Raw genomic sequence first — 23,347 nt, forward strand, 5'->3', positions numbered from 1 at the left:
CCATGAGAAAAATCAAAACAAACTGATCTGATCTTTCTAATAACAGTTACAGACAGTACAGACAGCCCCCACATGCCTGATTCAGGGTCAAGCCAGGCTGAGCCGGGCTGGCCTTGCCATAGTCGCTGGAAAAGACAATGTGAAAGGAAATATGTGAAAAGGAAATATCCGAGCCAGCACAGTATGGTTCTGATTGACCCTATAGTGTGAATCAGGCATCAGTCTTTTATGACCCAGGTTCTCTTTTGTATCCTCCCAGTTTCAACATGGAGCCCAGCTATGACTTCCTGCACATCTATGAGGGTGAGAACTCCAATGGTCCATTGATCAGCAGCCTGCAGGGAAACCAGGCCCCGGAGCGCATCGAGAGCAGTGGGAACAGCCTCTTCCTCGCCTTCAGAAGTGACGCCTCCCTCGGGATGTCTGGTTTTGCCATTGAATTTAAAGGCAAGTGATGCATCATGTTAGTCTCGTAGGAGGTGACCCTAGGTTCCTTTGAAAGTGTATAGCTCCGGCCATATTGTAAGGTTGATGTCTCTATAGAAATGTTTTCTGTAGATATAGGTTGTTAGGATGAAAGATTTCTAGCCACTGGATAATATATTTTGTAGACTATTTATTGTTAAAGCCTTATTGCATGTGTTTCTTCCTGTCAGCTAGCTGTACTTATTAAATGGCCCTTTTGCCTGTTGTTCATAGAGAGCTATTCAGCATCTGAAAAACAGTAGGTTTTCCAACCTACGTCTTGTATTAAATGCCTTTTGATTGAATGCATTGATGATCGACTGGATAAGTGGTTTTATTTATTAAGCCCATGAAGTTCACAAAACCCATGAACACAGATGTGTATAGTATTTTTCCTTTTTGACCTCTCGTTCTTCTTGGAAGATTTATTAAAACCAATCAATAGCATAATTTGTTGTTTGATTTTGTACAGACGGCCCTGTATTTACCTCTGCTTTTGACAATTAGAGCAGCTAATTACCTTTTATGGGAACTGGGTGAGATTTGTCATCTCCCGAGGCTAAAAACACAATTTTTCCTGTAAATCAATCTCCTATATCGTACTTTTCCCCCCCATCCATGCACCGGTAACTAAGGTAATTTAAATGTTGATTAAAGAGGGTAAAAACAAATGGCATTGCTATTTCTGTTTTCATACTTAATACTGTAATATACTTCATATATTTTTAATTGTTTTCTACTACTGTATTTCTAATGTATTCATAAATCCATTTCAAAATGTAGCTTTAGGTTATGGGCATTAGCATGTAGACTTTGGCCTTATATGTTGAGAAGCATTTCCTGTCTCTGTGTATTGAAATGCGGTTGAAATTGTGATGCACTGTAGCAATTTCAGTGATAGAATCTCCCACCACAGGCCTCCTACTTTCACCGCTCCCCAAAGCACAGGGCAGCAGAAAGAAGTGGGCTGTTAGCTGTCATCTTGTTTGGCAGTGTATACAAGCACCACCTCCAGAGCTTTTTCCAACTGTCCTTCTTTGAGTGTCTGTTGCCAGAAGGACACTGGTTGGCTGCCTCTACAGACCCACATGCTTACCTTGCATTTCCCTCTGTGCTGGTCTTTTCTATTGAGGATGCCTTGGAGCAACTCTACTGTACCTGCTCTTTTTTACTCTCAAACTCCATGTGTTCTGCCTCCTACATTAAGGTTCACCGCAGAGCCACAGCAGAAGTCTAGGCGATAAACTAGGGGATCAAAATATCAGTAGCAGCTTCTGGGTTCAGTGTTTGAATGCATCAAATATCTCAGGATGCATACCCTACCTGTTCATGATATCTGGGCTTTTCAACTGCTGAGTTTCTTTTGCATTTATGGATAAATTACAATGCTTTAGCAAAATAAAAATGGTTTTACATTTTCCTCCTTGGTGTTGTATTGAAATCAATTCTCTCTGCTCAAGACCTGTTGTCCTGCACAGTACTTTATCTTGAGCTTGTATATGTTTTCTATTCCACAGAGAAACCCAGGGAGGCATGTTTTGACCCTGGTAATATCATGAACGGCAGTCGTGTGGGGATGGACTACAAACTGGGCTCCACAGTGACCTATCAATGTAACTCGGGATATACTGCTGTTGGACAAGCCACAATCACATGTGTTATCGGTTTGGATGGAAAACCTATATGGAACAAGGCCCTACCAACGTGTAAAGGTACGATATTTTCGGTTTTGGTTTGCCTACAGTTCTAAAAACTGATTTGCAACAGCTTATCAAAGAGAGAGTACCTTTTGTTGTTGTTGTTCTCACTTCAAGTCTAATTGGTTGGTCTTGGTACCATCATCTTCACTATCAATCAAGGCTAATATCAAGCCAATTTTCACTGGCTTTACCAAATGGTTTTGAGGACCCCTTTTTTTCTTTGCAAAAGAGGGGAGTATGGGTTTTTCAAAGACCAAGGCTGAACTTTCTGTCATTTATTGACAGTCGTGAGAGCTTGGGCGGTGACAACTGCCACTCATATGTCCTCTCTCACACTCCCTCTCTTTTTCATCCCCCTCTCTTTCCCTCTTTCTCTCTCTCTCCTTTATGTCCCTGCGTCTCTGAGGAGACACAAAAACCCAGACAGGTGGCCTTGTAGTTGCTGCCACTCACCGTCTCTATGTCTCCACCCTGCCACTTCACACACCGAGCCTCTACCTTATAGCAGCATGGCCACTTGAGACATGACTTGGATATGGGAGACACACACCAACGTTTTATGGTTGACATGATAAACATGGAATGATGTTGTTTTCAATAAAAATGGTTAGATGTATGCATAAAGCTACTTGTTTTCATATACAGTATAAGCTATTTTCATGGAAACATACAGAATCTAGCTTTAGCTACCTTCTACTTTTTAAACCAAATTTAACCTGTTTTCATTTTTCAAGTGTCAGATCAAGAGGGGAGTGTGAGACGCATGAGAGGAAATCCACCTGAGCTCCTTCTTTTGAGAGATTTGGGGCTTTTGTTAATGTGATTAAATGTAATTAAGAAGTTACTCTGGAGTTCACATAAACAATAGAGGGTGTTTTGTGTACCAAGACACAGCTGAAGCAAAGCAAACAGCACATAGTCTCTTGACCATACTGGGTTGAACACTGAAAAAACAAGTTAGTTTCAAAGGATATATTTTGTTTACAACAACAACAACAGGAGACTGGAGAACAAACCAGCAGAGTTACTAAAAACGAAGCCATGGATCTATAATGGTTTTACATTGCTAACACTCCTGACCCCTGTTTGTAAGTCAGTCTAAGGGGATTTGTGCTTTTAAACAGCATGTGTTGATTAGTTGACCCTTTTTGATTGAGCCAAAATGCCTTGCCCTTTGAGAGAGAGAGCCCTCAATCCTTCACTCCCAGATCATTTATTTGCATACACTGATGGTACATTTGGCCCGTTACCTTTTCCATTTTTATTCTTTCCTTTATTTATTTATATTCATTTTGGTGACGAGCTAGAGCATTCATACCATGAGCTGTATTCCCTTGATGAACATTGTGCATTATGGATGTGGCTTAAACATTCAATATTTAATTCTTAATGGAATTATTAAATTACATTGCGTAATTAGAGTTTAGGCTTGGTCATGGACATAGCGGCACAGTTTGGTTGACCTTGTGGTACAGCTAAGGACCTCAGGATCACTATCTGCTTATCCATTATATCATTAAATTGAACCTGACTTTCAACCTGACTTGAACCTGACTTGTCTAGTCCTGGGTTTTGTCTCATTGAACCTTTCATAAGTGGAAATGGGAAAGTGTCTTTCTGCTAAGAGCTTATTGAAATATAATTTGTCATTATCAAGAATGTTAAACAGTGACAATGTGGTACCATAACATTGATTTATGGATGTCTGAGCACATGCTGTTTAATCCCTGAACTCCATAAAGGAAAAGTGTGTGGATTGTAAGGGTGAGACATGATGTTGTTAGTGATTCACAAGGCCTCTCAACAATGGCACAATGGCCTCTGTTGATCGATTCCCTGGGCTTGAAAGAGAGCGTAGGTAATGAGCTAAATGGGTTGTTCTGGCCTTTTCAACAGTTGTATATAGCCTACCGCCAATAGCCAACAGAATGTGCAGGCAAAATTTGATCTGTGAAAGGAATACCACTTTACTGTGTTTTTTTTATGAAAAGCACACAGCAGGCACAATTGGAAATCACTCTGAAAACCAAAGGGATGTGAAGCAAATGTTGCTGTTTCATGGGCCATTTGCTTATATGGTCTGTCAGTTATGTGTATTTCTAATCCTGATTTTTTTTAGTTATGTCACCTTCGAAGAGGATTGTGGGTGTGTATACGCAACACTAAAGTAATGTTATGAAGAACAAGTTTTAAATCCATGAAAGGAAGGGAAATTCTTTTTTTTTAAGTCGTTCGAGTCATTCCTTCAAGGTCATGGATTTTGGCTAGATGAAACAACATTTTGTGAAAGGACATTGTAATCTGCTAGCTAATAGTTTGATGTCTGGGAAACATACATCAGTAGCCTAGCCTATTTCAACATGCTTAAACATAAGCATATTTCCAAGCAAACACATAATGACCGCTTAAGTAAAAGCATTTGTGGTTGAATTGAGCTTATTTTTCCAGATGATAAAAAGGTGAACAAAGCTATTTGCTGGTTGTGTTCATAAATTAACAAAAGAAAGAGCCATTTCTAAAGGCTGTGGCTGTGCCTGCAAGCCAGGGCCCCTTGAGTGGCAGTGAAACGCCACGTGGGTTATATGCAAATCAGTCAAAGTGAGACAGGGAGTACTCACTGTGAATGTTAAACTCTGCCCTCCTGACATTCTGCTGCCAGTTGAGAGAAATGATTACTAATGTCCCCAGTATCACCCGGCTAATGAAAGGAATCGTTATGTATTCAATAAGGACTGTGGGGGAAGGTGGTGGGAATATTTGTCCGTGAAAACCGTCCCGTACCCAATTAATCCCCACTTTTAGCAGCCGTAGGTGTTTAAGTGGTACATTTTGAGCATTCAGTATGGAAGAAAAGCAAACACTTGCAATGTATCTGTCATGTATTGTTGTTGCTTCAGGGTGATGGTGGGTATCTAGGGCCAGCTTTACTGAATGTTTACACAAGTGCGAAGTTTACAACTGTTATGTTCAAAAAGGAAAAGTAATGTAAAAACAAAACCCAAACCATGATACTGTCTTTATTTAACACCAATAACCCTTATTTCCAACTTTATTTAGCTACTTCATGTTCAGCCTTTTATGTTTTAATCTCCTCGGAAAATAGCAGGCGCAAACTGTTCACCCATGAAAAACTTGCAGTATATCTGCCCCTTTAGTTTTGCTCTCGACAAGCTGAGGACCAAGTTGTTGCCATTTGAAATGTTTCACTGGGCTGTGATTTTCGGCTGCTTTTTAGAATACTGATGTACTCTGAGGCACTTTTTGGGGCCTTTAGACAAAACTAATTAGAAAAGGGGTGAGATCCCTTTAAATAATAAAGAATTTCCCCCCCTCTCTCTCAGCTTCTCATCCAAACAGGTCTTCTATTTGTTTCCATAGTAACTAAAAGACTTTCTCAGTGCTCTTGAATGAGGAATCCTCCATGGCTGTAAATAGAAGGGGTGTGTAATGTGGTTAAAGCACAGTAGTATAGCGCCCCTCAGAGGCAGGAAGCAAAATAACTGCATACACTAGAGCAGTGGTTGACAAACTTTTTATAGTCCTGTACCCCTTCAAACATTCAACCTCCAGCTGTGTACCCCCTCTAGGACCAGGGTCAGCGCACTCTCAAATGTTGTTTTTTGCTATCATTGTAAGCCTGCCACACACACACTATACGATACATTTATTAAACATAAGAATGAGTGTGAGTTTTTGTCACAACCCGGCTCGTGGGAAGTGACAAAGAGCTCTTATAGGACTAGGGCACAAATAATAATATTATAATAATCAATAATTTTGCTCTTTATTTAGCATCTTACATATAAAACCTTATTTGTTCATCGAAAATTGTGAACAACTCACCACAGGTTAATGAGAAGGGTGTGCTGAAAGGATGCACATAACTCTGCAATGTTGGGTTGTATTGGAGAGTCTGTCTTAAATCATTTTCCACACACAGTCTGTGCCTGTATTTAGTGCTAGTGAGGGCCTCATGCTAGTGAGGGCCGAGAATCCACTCTCACATAGGTACGTGCTTACAAAGGGCATCAGTGTCTTAACAGCGTGATATGCCAAGGCAAGAAACTCTGAGTGCAGCCCTATACAGAAATCTGGCAGTGGCTTCTGATTAAATTCAATTTTCACAGAACCTCTTGTTGCAATTTCGATGAGGCTCTCTTGTTCAGATATCGGTAAGTGGACTGGAGGCAGGGCATGAAAGGGATGACGAATCCAGTTGTTTGTGTTGTCCGTTTCGGGAAAGTACCTGCGTAATTGCGCACCCAGCTCACTCAGGTGCTTCGCTATATCACATTTGACATTGTCTGTAAGCTTGAGTTCATTTGCACACAAAAAATCATACAATGATGGAAAGACCTGTGTGTTGTCCTTGTAAATGCAGACAGAAAAGAGATCCAACTTCTTAATAAATGTTGTCCCGCACATTGAATATATTTCGGAGAGTCCCTATAATCCTAGATTCAGATCATTCAGACGAGAAAAAACATCACCCAGATAGGCCAGTCGTGTGAGAAACTCATCATCATGCAAGCGGTCAGACAAGTGAAAATGATGGTCAGTAAGTCAAACTTTAAGCTTGTCTCTCAATTTAAAAAAACATGTCAATACTTTGCCCCTTGATAACCAGCACACTTCTGTATGTTGTAAAAGCATTACATGGTTGCTGCCCAAATCATTGCATAATGCAGAAAATACATGAGAGTTCAGGGGCCTTGCTTTAACAAAGTTAACCATTTTCACTGTAGTGTCCAAAACTGTAGTGTCCAAAACTGCATTCCTTTGGCAGCAAGAGCTTCTCTGTGGATGCTGCAGTGTACCCAAGTAGCGTCGGGAGAAACTGCTTTTACGCACGTTACCACACCACTGTGTCTCCCTGTCATGGCTTTTGCGCCATCAGTACAGATACCAACACATCTTGACCACCAAAGTCCATTTGATGTCACAAAGCTGTCTAGTACTTTAAAAAATATCCTCTCATGTTGTCCTGGTTTCCAGTGGTTTGCAGAAGAGGATGTCTTCCTTAATTGACCTCCCATAACGTAACGGACATATACCAGGAGCGTTGCTAGGCCCAAGAGTGAAGGTTTCCGGCGAGAGAGTAACGTAAATAGATTAGGCTACCTGTATTTGACATTGTGTTATTTCGCTGAACACTAGATGGTTTAATTTTATTTTTGGCAGTGAAACGAGGCTACTCGAGGCTAGAAAAAAAACTCGCCCAAATGTATAGCCCCATTGGAAAATATAAATGTACTGTTTGAAAATGTGAAGAATGTTTTTATTTTTTAAATTTGAATCACAGTTTGATTGCGCGTACCTCTGGGGGAATACCTGCACTAGAGGAACTAGACCTTGTTTGGATTTAGGCATGGTCCTTCTCCCTCTCTCTCCCTCTCTCTCTTTATCTATTTATAACAGCCCACAGTGTACGGTCTGGTCTGTTAGGTTTAAGGAGCTTGTGGCGTCTGTTACATTACTGTATGCATAAACATGATGCTATGTTAAATGTCCTTAAATAATTCCCATATTATTATTTTTTTTTTTAAATAAGTTCGGACAATGACTATGTTGGCATGTAGCTACAGTGGCTGGCATATCATCTGGTGTTGATTGAGCATATTGTATAGTGTATTATTTTGTCTTTATTCTCTTATTTTTGTCCATACTTCTGTTCACTTTGGATAATATTTGTTTCTGGAACCTTCTCATTATGTCATTGTCTGAAATAAACTCTTACTAGTCATGCTAGTACAAATTTATAACTACTATCATTATAATTCATACTGCCTGACTAATGCTTAAGTAACCAGTAATATCAACAGCATATTTCATATTAAATTGAAATATTCAGTATCACCGTGGTATCCCACAGTTGGATGTCTGCTGATTAGATTGACCCCCCCAGTCCCCTGATCTTTGAGATGTTCATATTTTTTGTGGGTTATGTTATGGCCCTGGTTTGTAAATCTATAATGAAGATGGTTACATTTCCCATCTTGACAGATTAAATAATGAAATCCAATTTTGCTTTTGATAAATATAGAGGGACCAAGGATTTGGAGTAATTGGTAAGGTTTGTGTTTTCTATCAAAATCCTTAGTGAGTGAGTGACCCAGCATTTGATACCTAGAAGAGAAAGGACACTTTGGCCTGACATGACACTGACTGCTCACAGTGGAAACAGTTAAAAAATGAACTACAAATTACTGACTGTTACCTAATTCTCTCGTTCTCTCTCTCGTGTGTGAAATTTCTAGTTTCAGGCAGGGTAGACCCCGCAACCAAGAGTTTTTTTCTTACAGTACCAACTCAGTCTTGCCATAGAAAGTATGAGGTGAGGGTGATGTGATCAAAGGTATGGGGAAGGTGTTTGATATGCAGAGGACCATGAGCTGTGGCTGCATCCTGACACCAGGTTTATGAGCTCCACAAGGTATTGTGGGCAGATGAAGGAGCAGACCTGGGGGGATGAGCGCTGGGAGGCTTAGCGTGCTGGAGATGTGGCAAGAATCTAAATCCACGATCATTGTAGCAAAGACAAAGGGGATGAAAGAAACAAGGTAGGTGCAGAAAGATCACATGAGGGTTTCAAGCGATTGGGATTGACATTTTCTGAAGGGAGGGAGCAATAATACTATGAAAGGAAATGAGAAGAAGGGTTAACTAGGGATTTAGGGTCAGGGAGAACAAGAGGGTGAGCGCTCGCTGCTCTCTAATGTTGTGCGTTCAGTAATTTTCTCTCCTTTGGTCAGTATTTATTCAGAGTTTTTTAAAGTAGTTTGGAGAGCAGTACACTACTAGTCCAGGGGCACATGTACAGTAAGATAATAGAATATTGACATTGACAGATTTCCTCGGTTGTGTTCTGTTTTCATTGACCTTACATTTTAAAGTTTGATACCCTCAATTATTTTATTTCACCCTTCATGCTCATGCTATGTCCTTAAAGGGGAATTTCACCCTGGGGGAATCTGTGCTTGTTTTTATCATGTCTGAGGCATTTCTAGGACAGTGAGATGTGTTTTACACATAATTGCCCAGGAGGAAGGCAGGTCAGGGCTTTGCATGCTGAATGATAGATAACCCTATGATGGCAGTATTGATGGGGGGCAAGATCTAAAAATACATGTAGTCCTACTTTGTGGCATTTCGCAAAGGCTCTATGTTATACTGATCTCACTATACGTGTTTTGGGGTGTAGATATGGCTGTCCTTGTTCGATAGAGCCATTGGACATCTTTCAGCGATGTTCCTATCAGCGGATTCATTGCTAAATATACAAGCTGACACAGTTTTTCAAGTTGTAGTCTCTGAAAGACTACCACTTGTGTTGGGAGGTGCTTTGTGCTCTGGCCCCCATCCCTTCCCCAAACTGGGATTTTTTTTAAAAGGAGGGTGACACTAACAACAATCCTTTGGGCAAAACTCAAAGAACTGACCAGACGCATTTGCTTCAAGTGATTCCTCTCATCAACACGAATTTGAGGATGGAACATTTATTAGCTACATGGTGACATTCAACCATACATGTTTCAATATAGCGAAGAGGATTCTAAACACAGAGTTTGATTTAGCTAACGTCAGAAGCTCAGCTACAGCCAATGCCAGCACCAAGAGGGCAGATGACAAATACGGTGCCTAGCTAAATAAATTATCTTTCCTGCAAGCCACCTAGCTAAATTTTGTATATCTACTAAAACCCGTATTGTGTATTGCTGGCTAACAGTGTTACAGTGGGGGGAATCAATTAATTGGTATGTTTGCTAACTTAGCCAGCTATGTAGCTAGCTAGCTAGCTAGCTAAACAGTAACCATATCTATGACTTAAAATAGAAGAGGTTTTACAATCAGTGATCTTTAGCACATAACTGGAGTTGGCTAGCTAGTTAGCCTGGTGCCTGCTAACTTGTTATGCACCACTGCTCACATTTGCAACTTGTTAGCAAACATGTGTAACATCAGCAACTGTAAATCATTTTTCTAGCTAGCTATGTAACATAATTGACAAGGGTTGACATTGGTTATGATTATGACCTTGGATGCATTTCAATCTCACAAAATTATAGGCATGACGCGAGATAGGATTCCAAACAGATTTAAATAACATGTATTGCATATCCAGCAAGCTATTCGCTAAGTTTACTAGCAAACAGTGAGGAGAAACAACAATACAACAATTTATGTTGTAAATCTCTAAAACTGAAGCTGGTTTTGCTATAATATTATTTGCCTAAGCATGCCTGATAGACATGGGTGTAGGTAGATACTGTCTGCCTGCTTACCTAGGCTAATTAGTACTGTCTGGCCACTGCAAAGATTGAGGGAGGGATATGCCAGATTTCATTCTATTAGGCTAGATATGGTTGTAAATGTAATCTCTGTGCCTGTGCACATGTATACATGTTCAACTAGTTTACCCTAAGGTTGATGTTATGCTGAACTGTTGTTCAAACTGTACAATAGAGTATCATTTAGTCATTTGTCTAAAGACAATACTGTGGAGTGCCTGGGCTTCTTCCTGGAGTGGTTTCTAGATACAGAAGCAACATTCTTTGGCCTGCATGTGTCATTATAGCAGAACTCTCTCTCTCTCTCTCTCTCTCTCTCTCTCTCTCTCTCTCTCTCTCTCTCTCTCTCTCTCTCTCTCTCTCTCTCTCTCTCTCTCTCTCTCTCTCTCTCTCTCTCTCTCTCTCTCTCTCTCTCTCTCTCTCTCTCTCTCTTTCTCTTTCTCTTTCTCTCTCTCTCTCTCTCTCTTTGGATTAGACATTATGCTGGATTTCAAGCAGATGACTCATGAGGAGCTGAATGGCAGTTTGATCAGAACAACACTCCTCCCACAGCTTTACAAGTATTCTCTGAACATACTGTATGTTTCTTTGGAATGGCAATTTCATCAAGACCATCTCTCCCCTCATCTGCTGATCACCAGTTCTCTTAGCTACAGATTGTTAAACAATATAATGTGATTTAACCAAAGATGTTTGGTATCCATTACTGGGAGTTACAGTTACTGTTTGGTGTTGCACAGAGATTTTTCGACCAACCTACAGTAGCAATGCCATCTTCGTCCTTGATTTGGGGAAACAGGTGCCTCATAAAATGTCTGTGTCCAGTTGCAGGGGGTCAGTTTGAATTTAGAAAATACTCTGTTATTAAAAAAGTAATACAACAATATGTGCACCGCCATCGTGTCTATTTCAAGTCTTCTCACACATTGATCGAGACAGGTCTCTGTCATCATGACATGCAGTACTTTGGGGTAGACACCCACCTGTCTCGATCAATGAGAGAAGACTTGAAATAGACATGATGTCAAATAGACGAGATGTCTTTGGGTAAATCACATTATCTGGTGCAACAATCTGTAGCTACAGTTCTCTGCACTTGTGTGTCTCTACACCTGACACACTCAGACACACTGAACTGTACTACACTGTTCATACTATTTTTTTTGTATGTTACTTTTACCATATAACATTGTTTTTGAATACCCAGTTCTCTTGGGGTAGCATTAAATAGTAGACACTCTCCTGTATTTTAGATTTGGACAAATAAACAAAAAATGTTGGATATCTTAATGTCTAGCATCTGTTTGATGCTACAGAGCCTTGGCCCCTGTACAGTTTATATAACTATTTTATGTGAATCCATAAAGGCAGACACATTTCAAAGATTGATAGAAAATATCCATATTTATTTTATGGGGGTTCTACATCAGGGCTCTCCAACCCTGTTCCTGGAGAGCTACCATCCTGTAGGTTTTCAATCCAATCCTAATCTAGCACCCCTGATTCTAATAATTTACTGGTTGATAAACTGAACCAGGTTAGTTCCAACCGGAGTTGGAGACTTACAAACACCCATAGGCAAAATTTTAACCAAAAGTGTTAGGCGGTGACCCGTTCCTGTAGGTTCATGCTCTACAACATTCGCAGAGTACGACCCTGCCTCACGCAGGAAGCGGCGCAGGTCCTAATCCAGGCACTTGTCATCTCCCGTCTGGATTACTGCAACTCGCTGTTGGCTGGGCTCCCTGCCTGTGCCATTAAACCCCTACAAACAAGGGCACTGCGTTCATCCACCTCTGGCCTGCTCGCCTCCCTACCACTGAGGAAGTACAGTTCCCGCTCAGCCCAGTCAAGGTAGGGAGGCGAGCAGGCCAGAGGTGGATGAACGCAGTGCCCTTGTTTGGGTGTAGGGCCTGATCAGAGCCTGGAGGTACTGAGGTGCCGTTCCCCTCACAGCTCCGTAGGCAAGCACCATGGTCTTGTAGCGGATGCGAGCTTCAACTGGAAGCCAGTGGAGAGAGCGGAGGAGCGGGGTGACGTGAGAGAACTTGGGAAGGTTGAACACCAGACGGGCTGCGGCGTTCTGGATGAGTTGTAGGGGTTTAATGGCACAGGCAGGGAGCCCAGCCAACAGCGAGTTGCAGTAATCCAGACGGGAGATGACAAGTGCCTGGATTAGGACCTGCGCCGCTTCCTGTGTGAGGCAGGGTCGTACTCTGCGGATGTTGTAGAGCATGAACCTACAGGAACGGGCCACCGCCTTGATGTTAGTTGAGAACGACAGGGTGTTGTCCAGGATCACGCCAAGGTTCTTAGCGCTCTGGGAGGAGGACACAATGGAGTTGTCAACCGTGATGGCGAGATCATGGAACGGGCAGTCCTTCCCCGGGAGGAAGAGCAGCTCCGTCTTGCCGAGGTTCAGCTTGAGGTGGTGATCCGTCATCCACACTGATATGTCTGCCAGACATGCAGAGATGCGATTCGCCACCTGGTCATCAGAAGGGGGAAAGGAGAAGATTAGTTGTGTGTCGTCTGCATAGCAATGATAGGAGAGACCATGTGAGGTTATGACAGAGCCAAGTGACTTGGTGTATAGCGAGAATAGGAGAGGGCCTAGAACAGAGCCCTGGGGGACACCAGTGGTGAGAGCACGTGGTGAGGAGACAGATTCTCGCCACGCCACCTGGTAGGAGCGACCTGTCAGGTAGGACACAATCCAAGCGTGGGCCGCGCCGGAGATGCCCAACTCGGAGAGGGTGGAGAGGAGGATCTGATGGTTCACAGTATCGAAGGCAGCCGATAGGTCTAGAAGGATGAGAGCAGAGGAGAGAGAGTTAGCTTTAGCAGTGCGGAGCGCCTCCGTGATACAGAGAAGAGCAGTCTCAGTTGAATGACTAGTCTTGAAACCTGACTGATTTGGATCAAGAAGGTCATTCTGAGAGAGATAGAGGGAGAGCTGGCCAAGGACGGCACGTTCAAGAGTTTTGGAGAGAAAAGAAAGAAGGGATACTGGTCTGTAGTTGTTGACATCGGAGGGATCGAGTGTAGGTTTTTTCAGAAGGGGTGCAACTCTCGCTCTCTTGAAGACGGAAGGGACGTAGCCAGCGGTCAGGGATGAGTTGATGAGCGAGGTGAGGTAAGGGAGAAGGTCTCCGGAAATGGTCTGGAGAAGAGAGGAGGGGATAGGGTCAAGCGGGCAGGTTGTTGGGCGGCCGGCCGTCACAAGACGCGAGATTTCATCTGGAGAGAGAGGGGAGAAAGAGGTCAGAGCACAGGGTAGGGCAGTGTGAGCAGAACCAGCGGTGTCGTTTGACTTAGCAAACGAGGATCGGATGTCGTCGACCTTCTTTTCAAAATGGTTGACGAAGTCATCTGCAGAGAGGGAGGAGGGGGGGAGGGGGAGGAGGATTCAGGAGGGAGGAGAAGGTGGCAAAGAGCTTCCTAGGGTTAGAGGCAGATGCTTGGAATTTAGAGTGGTAGAAAGTGGCTTTAGCAGCAGAGACAGAAGAGGAAAATGTAGAGAGGAGGGAGTGAAAGGATGCCAGGTCCGCAGGGAGGCGAGTTTTCCTCCATTTCCGCTCGGCTGCCCGGAGCCCTGTTCTGTGAGCTCGCAATGAGTCGTCGAGCCACGGAGCGGGAGGGGAGGACCGAGCCGGCCTGGAGGATAGGGGACATAGAGAGTCAAAGGATGCAGAAAGGGAGGAGAGGAGGGTTGAGGAGGCAGAATCAGGAGATAGGTTGGAGAAGGTTTGAGCAGAGGGAAGAGATGATAGGATGGAAGAGGAGAGGGTAGCGGGGGAGAGAGAGCGAAGGTTGGGACGGCGCGATACCATCCGAGTAGGGGCAGTGTGGGAAGTGTTGGATGAGAGCGAGAGGGAAAAGGATACAAGGTAGTGGTCGGAGACTTGGAGGGGAGTTGCAATGAGGTTAGTGGAAGAACAGCATCTAGTAAAGATGAGGTCGAGCGTGTTGCCTGCCTTGTGAGTAGGGGGGGAAGGTGAGAGGGTGAGGTCAAAAGAGGAGAGGAGTGGAAAGAAGGAGGCAGAGAGGAATGAGTCAAAGGTAGACGTGGGGAGGTTAAAGTCGCCCAGAACTGTGAGAGGTGAGCCGTCCTCAGGAAAGGAGCTTATCAAGGCATCAAGCTCATTGATGAACTCTCCGAGGGAACCTGGAGGGCGATAAATGATAAGGATGTTAAGCTTGAAAGGGCTGGTAACTGTGACAGCATGGAATTCAAAGGAGGCGATAGACAGATGGGTAAGGGGAGAAAGAGAGAATGACCACTTGGGAGGGATGAGGATCCCGGTGCCACCACCCCGCTGACCAGAAGCTCTCGGGGTGTGCGAGAACACGTGGGCGGACGAAGAGAGAGCAGTAGGAGTAGCAGTGTTATCTGTGGTGATCCATGTTTCCGTCAGTGCCAAGAAGTCGAGGGACTGGAGGGAGGCATAGGCTGAGATGAACTCTGCCTTGTTGGCCGCAGATCGGCAGTTCCAGAGGCTACCGGAGACCTGGAACTCCACGTGGGTCGTGCGGGCTGGGACCACCAGATTATGGTGGCCGCGGCCACGCGGTGTGGAGCGTTTGTATGGTCTGTGCAGAGAGGAGAGAACAGGGATAGACAGACACATAGTTGACAGGCTACAGAAGAGACTACGCTAATGCAAAGGAGATTGGAATGACAAGTGGACTACGCGTCTCGAATGTTCAGAAAGTTAAGCTTACGTAGCAAGAATCTTATTGACTAAAATGATTAAGATGATACAGTACTGCTGAAGTAGGCTAGCTGGCAGTGGCTGCGTTGTTGACTTTGTAGGCTAGCTGGCAGTGGCTGCGTTGTTGACACTACACTAATCAAGTCGTTCCATTGAGTGTAATAGTTTCTACAGTGCTGCTATTCGGGGGCTAGCTGGCTAGCTAGCAGTGTTGATTACGTTACGTTGCGTTAAAAGAACGACAATAGCTGGCTAGCTAACCTAGAAAATCGCTCTAGACTACACAATTATCTTTGATACAAAGACGGCTATGTAGCTAGCTATGTAGCTAGCTACGATCAAACAAATCAAACCGTTGTACTGTAATGAAATGAAATGAAAATGTGATACTACCTGTGGAGCGAAGCGGAATGCGACCGGGTTGTTGAGTGCGGAAGTTCTATTCGGTAGACGTTGGCTAGCTGTTGGCTAGCTAGCAGTGTCTCCTACGTTAAGGACGACAAATAGCTGGCTAGCTAACCTCGGTAAATTAAGATAATCACTCTAAAACTACACACTCTAAACTACACGATTATCTTGGATACGAAGACAGCAAAGACAACTATGTAGCTAGCTAACACTACACTAATCAAGTCGTTCAGTTGAGTGTAATAGTTGCACAGTGCTGCTATTCGGTAGACGGTGGACGTTTGCTAGCTGGCTAGCTGCTGGGCAGATAGCAGTGTAGACTGCAATAGGACGACGAAATACGATAATTACGCAATTGTCTTTGATACAAAGACGGCTATGTAGCTAGCTAAGAAGAAATTGCTAAGATTAGACAAATCAAACCGTTGTACTATAATGAAATGTAATGAAATATAATGAAAAGTTATACTACCTGCGGACCAAAGTGCGAATGCGACCGCTCGCTCCAACCCGGATGTGTAGGCACCTTCCGGAGACACCTGAAACCCCACCTCTTTAAGGAATACCTAGGATAGGATAAAGTAATCCTTCTAACCCCCCCCCCCCTTAAAAGAGTTAGATGCACTATTGTAAAGTGGTTGTTCCACTGGATATCATAAGGTGAATGCACCAATTTGTAAGTCGCTCTGGATAAGAGCGTCTGCTAAATGACTTAAATGTAAAATGTAAATGTAAGTGTGTAAACCAAAAGATAGCTATATGATTTAGCTGATGGCTTTCAGAGTTCAATACAGGACTGTAACGTTATCTAGCTAGCAAATTTACCCAGCTACCCTTGCAAGCTAGCTAACATTAGGTTACCTTTAATTGCAAATCTTCTGTTTTGTTGTGAAGGAAACAAAATTGACGTATCGCATCACTTCTCAGTTGTCGTCTAAATTAATTCCCCATCAATTCAGCCTGAAAATCCCTCTGATAACCTTTGGTCACCGCATCATTCTTGTTAGCCGCAAGCCACTGGCAGAATTTGGGTGAATCTCTAGTAGGTAGAATGATAAAAGATAACTAATTTTGTGCTTGTTTGTAATTAGCACAGCCATGCACAGAACACCACATGGGCATGATGGAAAACATTAGCGAAAAACAAAAATGTTCACAAAATCTTGCCTCGAGAATTTCTGAGATTACTGTGTGTTGGTCGTTCGAAGTAACAATGCTATTAGCCTCCTCTACCTAGCGGGCGGTATCAGCATTCGCTATGAATGCCGCACTTAGTGGTTCACTATGAGCAGACGAATACACAGGGATTCGAAACTTCCCGATTCTACCAGTGAAATTTAAATTTGCTAGTTAGCTTGTGGTTTGGATAATTGTGATGTTTATGATAAAAACGTAATGTTGTTGATATCGTAATGACTATATGCCATGACAGAGCCTGGGTGAAATTCCCCTTTAAAGTGAAGCCACGTGTGTTTCCATGGAGCCATTGACATCAGTATATTTAATCTCTGTACCCATTACAGGCCATATTAAGAATTTACACATGCTTAAGGGCAACTTTAACACACCAGTCAATTTGGACTTCATACCTATTTTAAACATTGTGTGTTTGAGCTACAGACTTCTGGGTTGTACTGTTGGATATGTCCATTTCTTCTGCATCAGTTGTCTGTGTGATTAACGGGGGCTGAGCTAGAGCGGTGTTTGTGAGACAAGGGCGGTTCCCAAAGGGGCCCGGGCTGGATCTTTTTACAAAAACGTCTGTAGAGTCTGAATAGTTTGAGCTACAAACTATTAGAAGCTATCTATGAAAAGCTGAGATTCTCACAACCACTCACATGCTCTATAATGCTCACAAGCTACACAAGAGTCGTTAGAAGGTAAGGGGTTCTTCTACATAGAAGGTCATAGGAAATCCAAGAACGTAGTGTCTATAATACTGTAATAAACTCACATAGTTGCTGTCACAGACTACAAACTCCACACAGTTGCCACTGGCTAGTTGGATATTCATTTTCCACTGAGAAAAACAATTTCTGTAATTGCAGCATTCATATAAATTCATTTGTATTAGGTTTTTCCTTTAGCTGACCTTTTTTTATTCACATTGAATAAATAAAACATAATAAAACTCATGAATGCAACTCTTTATTTAAAATTGTTTTGTGTTTTACTTGTGGCCTGGTTGTCCTGAATATAAATTGGTAAAACACTTTATTGTAAATATAAGGGCTGGACATACAGATAAATGAAAGTCAGATAAATAAAAAGCCGATTTTTGCTCGGGTCTCGGGACTCATAGGCTTAATGTTGGTCTGGAACTGTTGATATTCTGTACAGTGAGTTTAGATCTATCCTAGAACATCCTTGTTCCAACACAACAGCTCGCAGCTAGTGCACTGACTTTTATCCCATGCTAATCCATGGTGCTTGTTCTTTCAGGATTATTGTCTCTGGGAATTGAGTAACACTGAGGTTGTTTTGTTGTCTTTCAGCCCCTTGTGGTGGCCATTATAATGGATCTGAAGGTGTGGTACTATCTCCTAACTTTCCCCACAACTACACCGCTGGGAAAACCTGCTCCTACTACATCACTGTCTCTGGAGAATTTGGTGAGGTTAATCAAATGCATCATTATTAATTCAACACTTAAACTTATCCTACGCTTGACTAGTTTTACACCTCTGATTTATCTGCCTATTCTTGTGTTGCTCCTCCGTCACTCGGTCGCAATGTTGCCATTGTGATCAGCATTCTACAGACTCCGCAGTCACATTAATGTACAAAAGTAAAACGTGAGCTAATGACTGTTTCGCCGAAATTACACTGGTGGCCTGGAAATATGATGACATTGCTAAAGTAGGCAAATATTTAGTAGGAAACAGCTTAGCCATCATCATCATGTCATCACATTTACATTAGACCGATGGCAATGTTGTCATTAGCTAGAAGAGTTTGTCAGAAATAGCTAGCAATGCTAACATTAGCTAAAATCCAGTGGTATCCCCTCAATCTTAGAACAGGAAGGCCTGCACACTGTTTTTGCTCCCAATTCACTGCTTTATTGATGACATTTAGATCCAAAACAAATCTTTGTCAGGTAAAACAGACTGAGTGCTCACATCCCAAAATATAACGTACACATTTCACCTCACATGACTATCACACCCATGACACATGGTGGGTGTGGAAACAATTCAATTAACTTTTGCGCATATTCATTCATAATTAAAGGTACATATGTTCAGAAAATATTATATGCATACAAATTGGTCCGAGTTAAAACCTATGCAACAGTAAAAAAGATTACGTTGGAAACTGTTGGAATACCTGCCTTAATGACCATTACGCACATAGCGTGCTGTGGCTGTAGATATAATTAGAGTGACCTATTTAAAAAAAAAAATGGTGTACCTCTAATAATTGTATATCAATGAGATGGGCACGTAGTAGTTACAGAAAATCTAATATATACGTACAGTATGTGCAAAATGACAAAGTGCAGACCTGGATGGCAAGACAAATCAATGTAACACATGCATGTAAGAAATGGTCTGATATCAAATTCTTGGTTCAGACCTTTGGGAGGCATGGTGGACAAACAGTGAATCCAATACAATTCTCTAGACTATTTTAAGTTGACATCCCTGAAATCTCCTAATATTCAGGCTTATAGAAAGCATAGATCAGTCATGAAGTGCTGAATCATGGACGAGGCATGCTAGAGATGGTGCTGGTTGTTGTTTGTCCTCACACAAGTCATGCTTTCTTAATTGTGAGTGATATGCAGCAGGTATGACATCCAAAACATCTCTAATTGCATAAGATATTTATCTATGCCTCAGTGTGTGTTTATCATGCATGACCTGGTGTAGCAGATGTGAAATCACTAGTTAAACAGTGTTGGCTAGCCCATTGTGTGGTGACATCACCCACCCTGAGACCTGAGTCGGCCCCAGCCTACAGTATAACAACAATGGTTTTGGTAGACGAGTGGTTATCACGCTAGCTTTGTGTCATTGTTGACAAGACACCAAATCCCAATTTGCCATTTTAAGCACTCAATTTACCATTTGGGGATATGATTGTTTTGTAGCCACATTTTACATGTACTGAGATAACCTGTATGATGTCCCCATTTTTCCTCCTCAGTGGTATTTGGGCAGTTTGCCTACTTTCAGACAGCAATGAATGACTCAGTGGAACTATTTGATGGGGCCAATCAGAATGCCAGGCTGCTAAGCTCCCTCGCTGGGTTTCACTCAGGTAAGTAATAGCTTTTCATTCCTTCCATTGATTATAGTCTTTAAATGAACAAAACTAATGGAAAACACTCACACGTGGATTTTGTTTGCAGTCAGTTGGGGAACACAAGAGGTGTTGCAAGGACAAAAGGCCTCAGCATGATAACTGTATTAGTAACTGCTGTTGGCACTTGTTACTATCTCATTCAAAAAGTTTTAGTTTCAGTAATTAGTATTGCGACATTCTATCCATGCAAGAACAGGAAGGGCAGCCATTTGGGAAATAAGCGTTGCTTCAATGAGTATCCCAAGACACGGTGTCAGTCCTTATAGTGGCCACATTTATCTCAAAAGCTCTGTATGCCTTCGGAAAGTATTCAGACCCCTTGACTTTTTCCACATTTTGTTACATTACAGCCTTTTTCAAAAATGGATGACATAAAAAAAATCCACAGCAATCTACAGACAATACCCCATAATGACAAAGTGAAAACAGGTTTACATAAGTGTTTACATAAGTGTTCTGACCGTTTGCTTTGAGTCTCGAAATTGAGCTCAGGTGCATCCTGTTTCCATTGATCATCCTTGATTGGACACCTCACACCTGTCTATATAAGGTCCCACAGTTGACAGTGCATGTCAGAGCAAAAACCAAGCCATGAGGTTGAAGGAATTGTCTGTTGAGCTCCGAGACAGGATTGTGTCCGGGCACAGATCTGGGGAAGAGTACCAACACATTCCTGCAGCATTGAAGGTCCCCAAGAACACAGTGGCCTCCATCATTCTTAAATGAAATAAGTTTGGAACCACCAAGAGTCTTTCTAGAGCTGGCCGCCCGGCCAAACTGAGCAATCAGGGAAGAAGGACCTTGGTCCAACAGTGTTGGAGAAGAAAGTGAAAGTGCAATATGTGCCATGTAAAAAAGCTAACGTTTAAGTTCCTTGCTCAGAACATGAGAACATATGAAAGCTGGTGGTTCCTTTTAACATGAGTCTTCAATATTACCAGTTAAGAGGTTTTAGGTTGTAGTTATTATAGGAATTATAGGACTATTTCTCTCTATACCATTTGTATTTCATATACCTTTGACTATTGGATGTTCTTATAGGCACTATAGTATTGCCAGCCTAATCTCGGGAGTTGATAGACTTGAAGTCATAAAAGTCATACTTAATTACGGTCTTTGTTAGGAAGAAATGGTCTTCACACAGTTCGCAAAGAGCCAGGCGGCCCAAACTGCTGCATATACCCTGACTCTACTTGCACAGAACGCAAGAGAAGTGACACAATTTCCCTATTTAAAATAAATTCATGTTAGCAGGCAATATTAACTAAATATACATGTCACGGTTTTCTAAAGTAGAACCCAGAAGCAGACCAGGACAAGGAGAGTAGGACGAAGGTGAGTATTTATTTACAAGTTTAAACGTAGAGGTAGAAAGATCCAGGTGGCGGAGCGGGCAGCGGAGGTGAGTTGATGGGAGTGAATAGGCAGATCCAAGGGAGTAACAGAAGCCACCGACGTCCAGGCAGGGATGGGGTGAGTGTTCCGGGTGAATGACTGTAGACAGAACAAACGGAGGTAAGTTCAAGGCAAGCAAGACGTACAAAACAACAAAACAAACTCTATCAAACTGGAGGCTGATACGCTGGCACAACATACTGTTCATGGCTAACGATCCGACAGGGAATGGATGGCAGGTCAGAGCTTATGAAGTGGAGGGGTGATGATCAGGACCAGGTGTGCAGATAGCTGATGGGATACAGGTGCGGGTAATCAGAGATCTCCCAACTAGCTACGTCGCCCGGCAACCAGACAGGGTACGTTCCAGGACACCGGAAAAACACTCCAGGACAGAACACAGGCAAAAACAGACTCAGGAAGCGGGATTCGTGACAGAACCCCCCCTCCGACGAACGCCACCGGGCGGACTACCCGGAGCGCCAGGGTGGAGGCGGTAGAAGTCACGAGGCAGGTCAGCATCAAGGATCTGACGCCGAGGAATCCAACTCCTCTCCTCTGGGCCATATCCTTCTCAATCCACGAGATACTGGAACCCTCGACCCCGCCGTCTGGAGTCCATGATGCGGCGCACCGTGTAGGCAGGACCACCTCCGATCATCCGAGGAGGAGGAGGACGAGGAGGAGGGGGCAACAGAGGACTGAGGAGAACCGGCTTGAGGCAGGAGACATGAAATGCGCTTGTTAAATCATCACCCGTTTGGCGAAGTAGGCTGTTATGCAACGCAGGACAAGCTAGATAAACTAGTAATATCATCAACCATGTGTGGTTAACTAGTGATCATGTTAAGATTGATTGTTTTTTATATGATAAGTTTAATGCTAGCTAGCAACTTACCTTGGCTCCTTGCTGCACTCGTGCAACAGGTAGTCAGCCTGCACGCAGTGTCCTCGTGGAGTGCAATGTAATCGGCCATAATCAGCATCCAAAAATGCAGATTACCGATTGTTATGGAAACTTGAATTCGGCCCTAATTAATCGGTCGACCTCTAGTCTGAATACTTTCCAAAGGCACTGTTGCAATCCAAATCTGTTTTGAAATGCAAGCTGGAAGAGTGTTTGACTTGATAGGATTTGACGTAATAAGTATGTGTTATCAAAATGTCAGCCATTGTGTACTGTATCTACTTACTTAATTAAGAAAGGATTATTCACTGAAGATAGAGCCAATCACAAATAAACAAGTCTTTTTTTTAATGATAGGTCTGTTCCACCAAGCTCAACGGTCATATGCCTTGTAGAAAATTCTCTCTGTATTTTTATTATTTCAAGCCAACTTATAACATTTGAGAATGCTGTCCCCATCTGATTTATCGCTGTCATTGGGGAAGGTAGTTACATTTCTGAACATAAATCACCCTCAACATTACATTATTTTGAGGATTGATGAAGGCAAATGAATATAAACTGTTTCTATGGCACCTTTTATGGTACAGATTTGTTTTATTCTACTGTGCAACCATATATTCCCAAAGGAGATGCTTTGATTTTACTTTGTCTTTGAAAACATTAGATTTCAGCATTCAGTAATGCAGTATGTGGAGTACAGGGTTGGGTATGTTACTTTCTACGTGTAATCTGTTACAGTTACTTGTTAACTGTCCAAAATTGTAATCAGTAAAGTAACTTTTGGATTACCCAAACTCAGTAACATAATCTGATTACATTCAGTTACTTTTATATTACTTTCCCCTTAAGAGGCCTTAGAAGAAGACAAAAATGTATGTTACCAATTGAACCATATCTATTGCAGGATAAATCAATGTTAAAGTTTACATAGCTGGTCATATATGGATGTTACATTTTACTTTATGGGTTGGTTATGTAGGCTTCTTCTAACCCATCGCTTTCTACTTCATATAATAATACTATAAAATTATATGTTTACATTAAAAACCAAAGTCTAACAGAATTCCAGTCATTTCAATAAATGTTATAGCCCTTGATCTTCAAGAGTAGGACTTATGGAAATATGGAAGTATAGATTAGCCAAATTGTTTTACC

At 42.4% G+C, this 23,347-nt stretch overlaps 1 protein-coding gene across 1 annotated transcript in view; it reads left to right on the forward strand.

Annotated features, from left to right (window-relative positions):
* LOC139571177 (CUB and sushi domain-containing protein 1-like) overlaps positions 1 to 23,347 on the forward strand; it is a 572,617-nt gene that overhangs the window by 447,264 nt on the left and 102,006 nt on the right. The window contains exons 29-32 of the mRNA XM_071393795.1: positions 260 to 447; positions 1,983 to 2,177; positions 18,072 to 18,188; positions 19,729 to 19,842. Of these exons, the coding sequence (XP_071249896.1) occupies positions 260 to 447; positions 1,983 to 2,177; positions 18,072 to 18,188; positions 19,729 to 19,842 (614 nt within the window). The remainder of the gene's footprint in view (positions 1 to 259; positions 448 to 1,982; positions 2,178 to 18,071; positions 18,189 to 19,728; positions 19,843 to 23,347) is intronic.

Source organism: Salvelinus alpinus, chromosome 3 (genome assembly GCF_045679555.1).
Source record: "Salvelinus alpinus chromosome 3, SLU_Salpinus.1, whole genome shotgun sequence".
Taxonomy (NCBI): domain Eukaryota; kingdom Metazoa; phylum Chordata; class Actinopteri; order Salmoniformes; family Salmonidae; genus Salvelinus; species Salvelinus alpinus.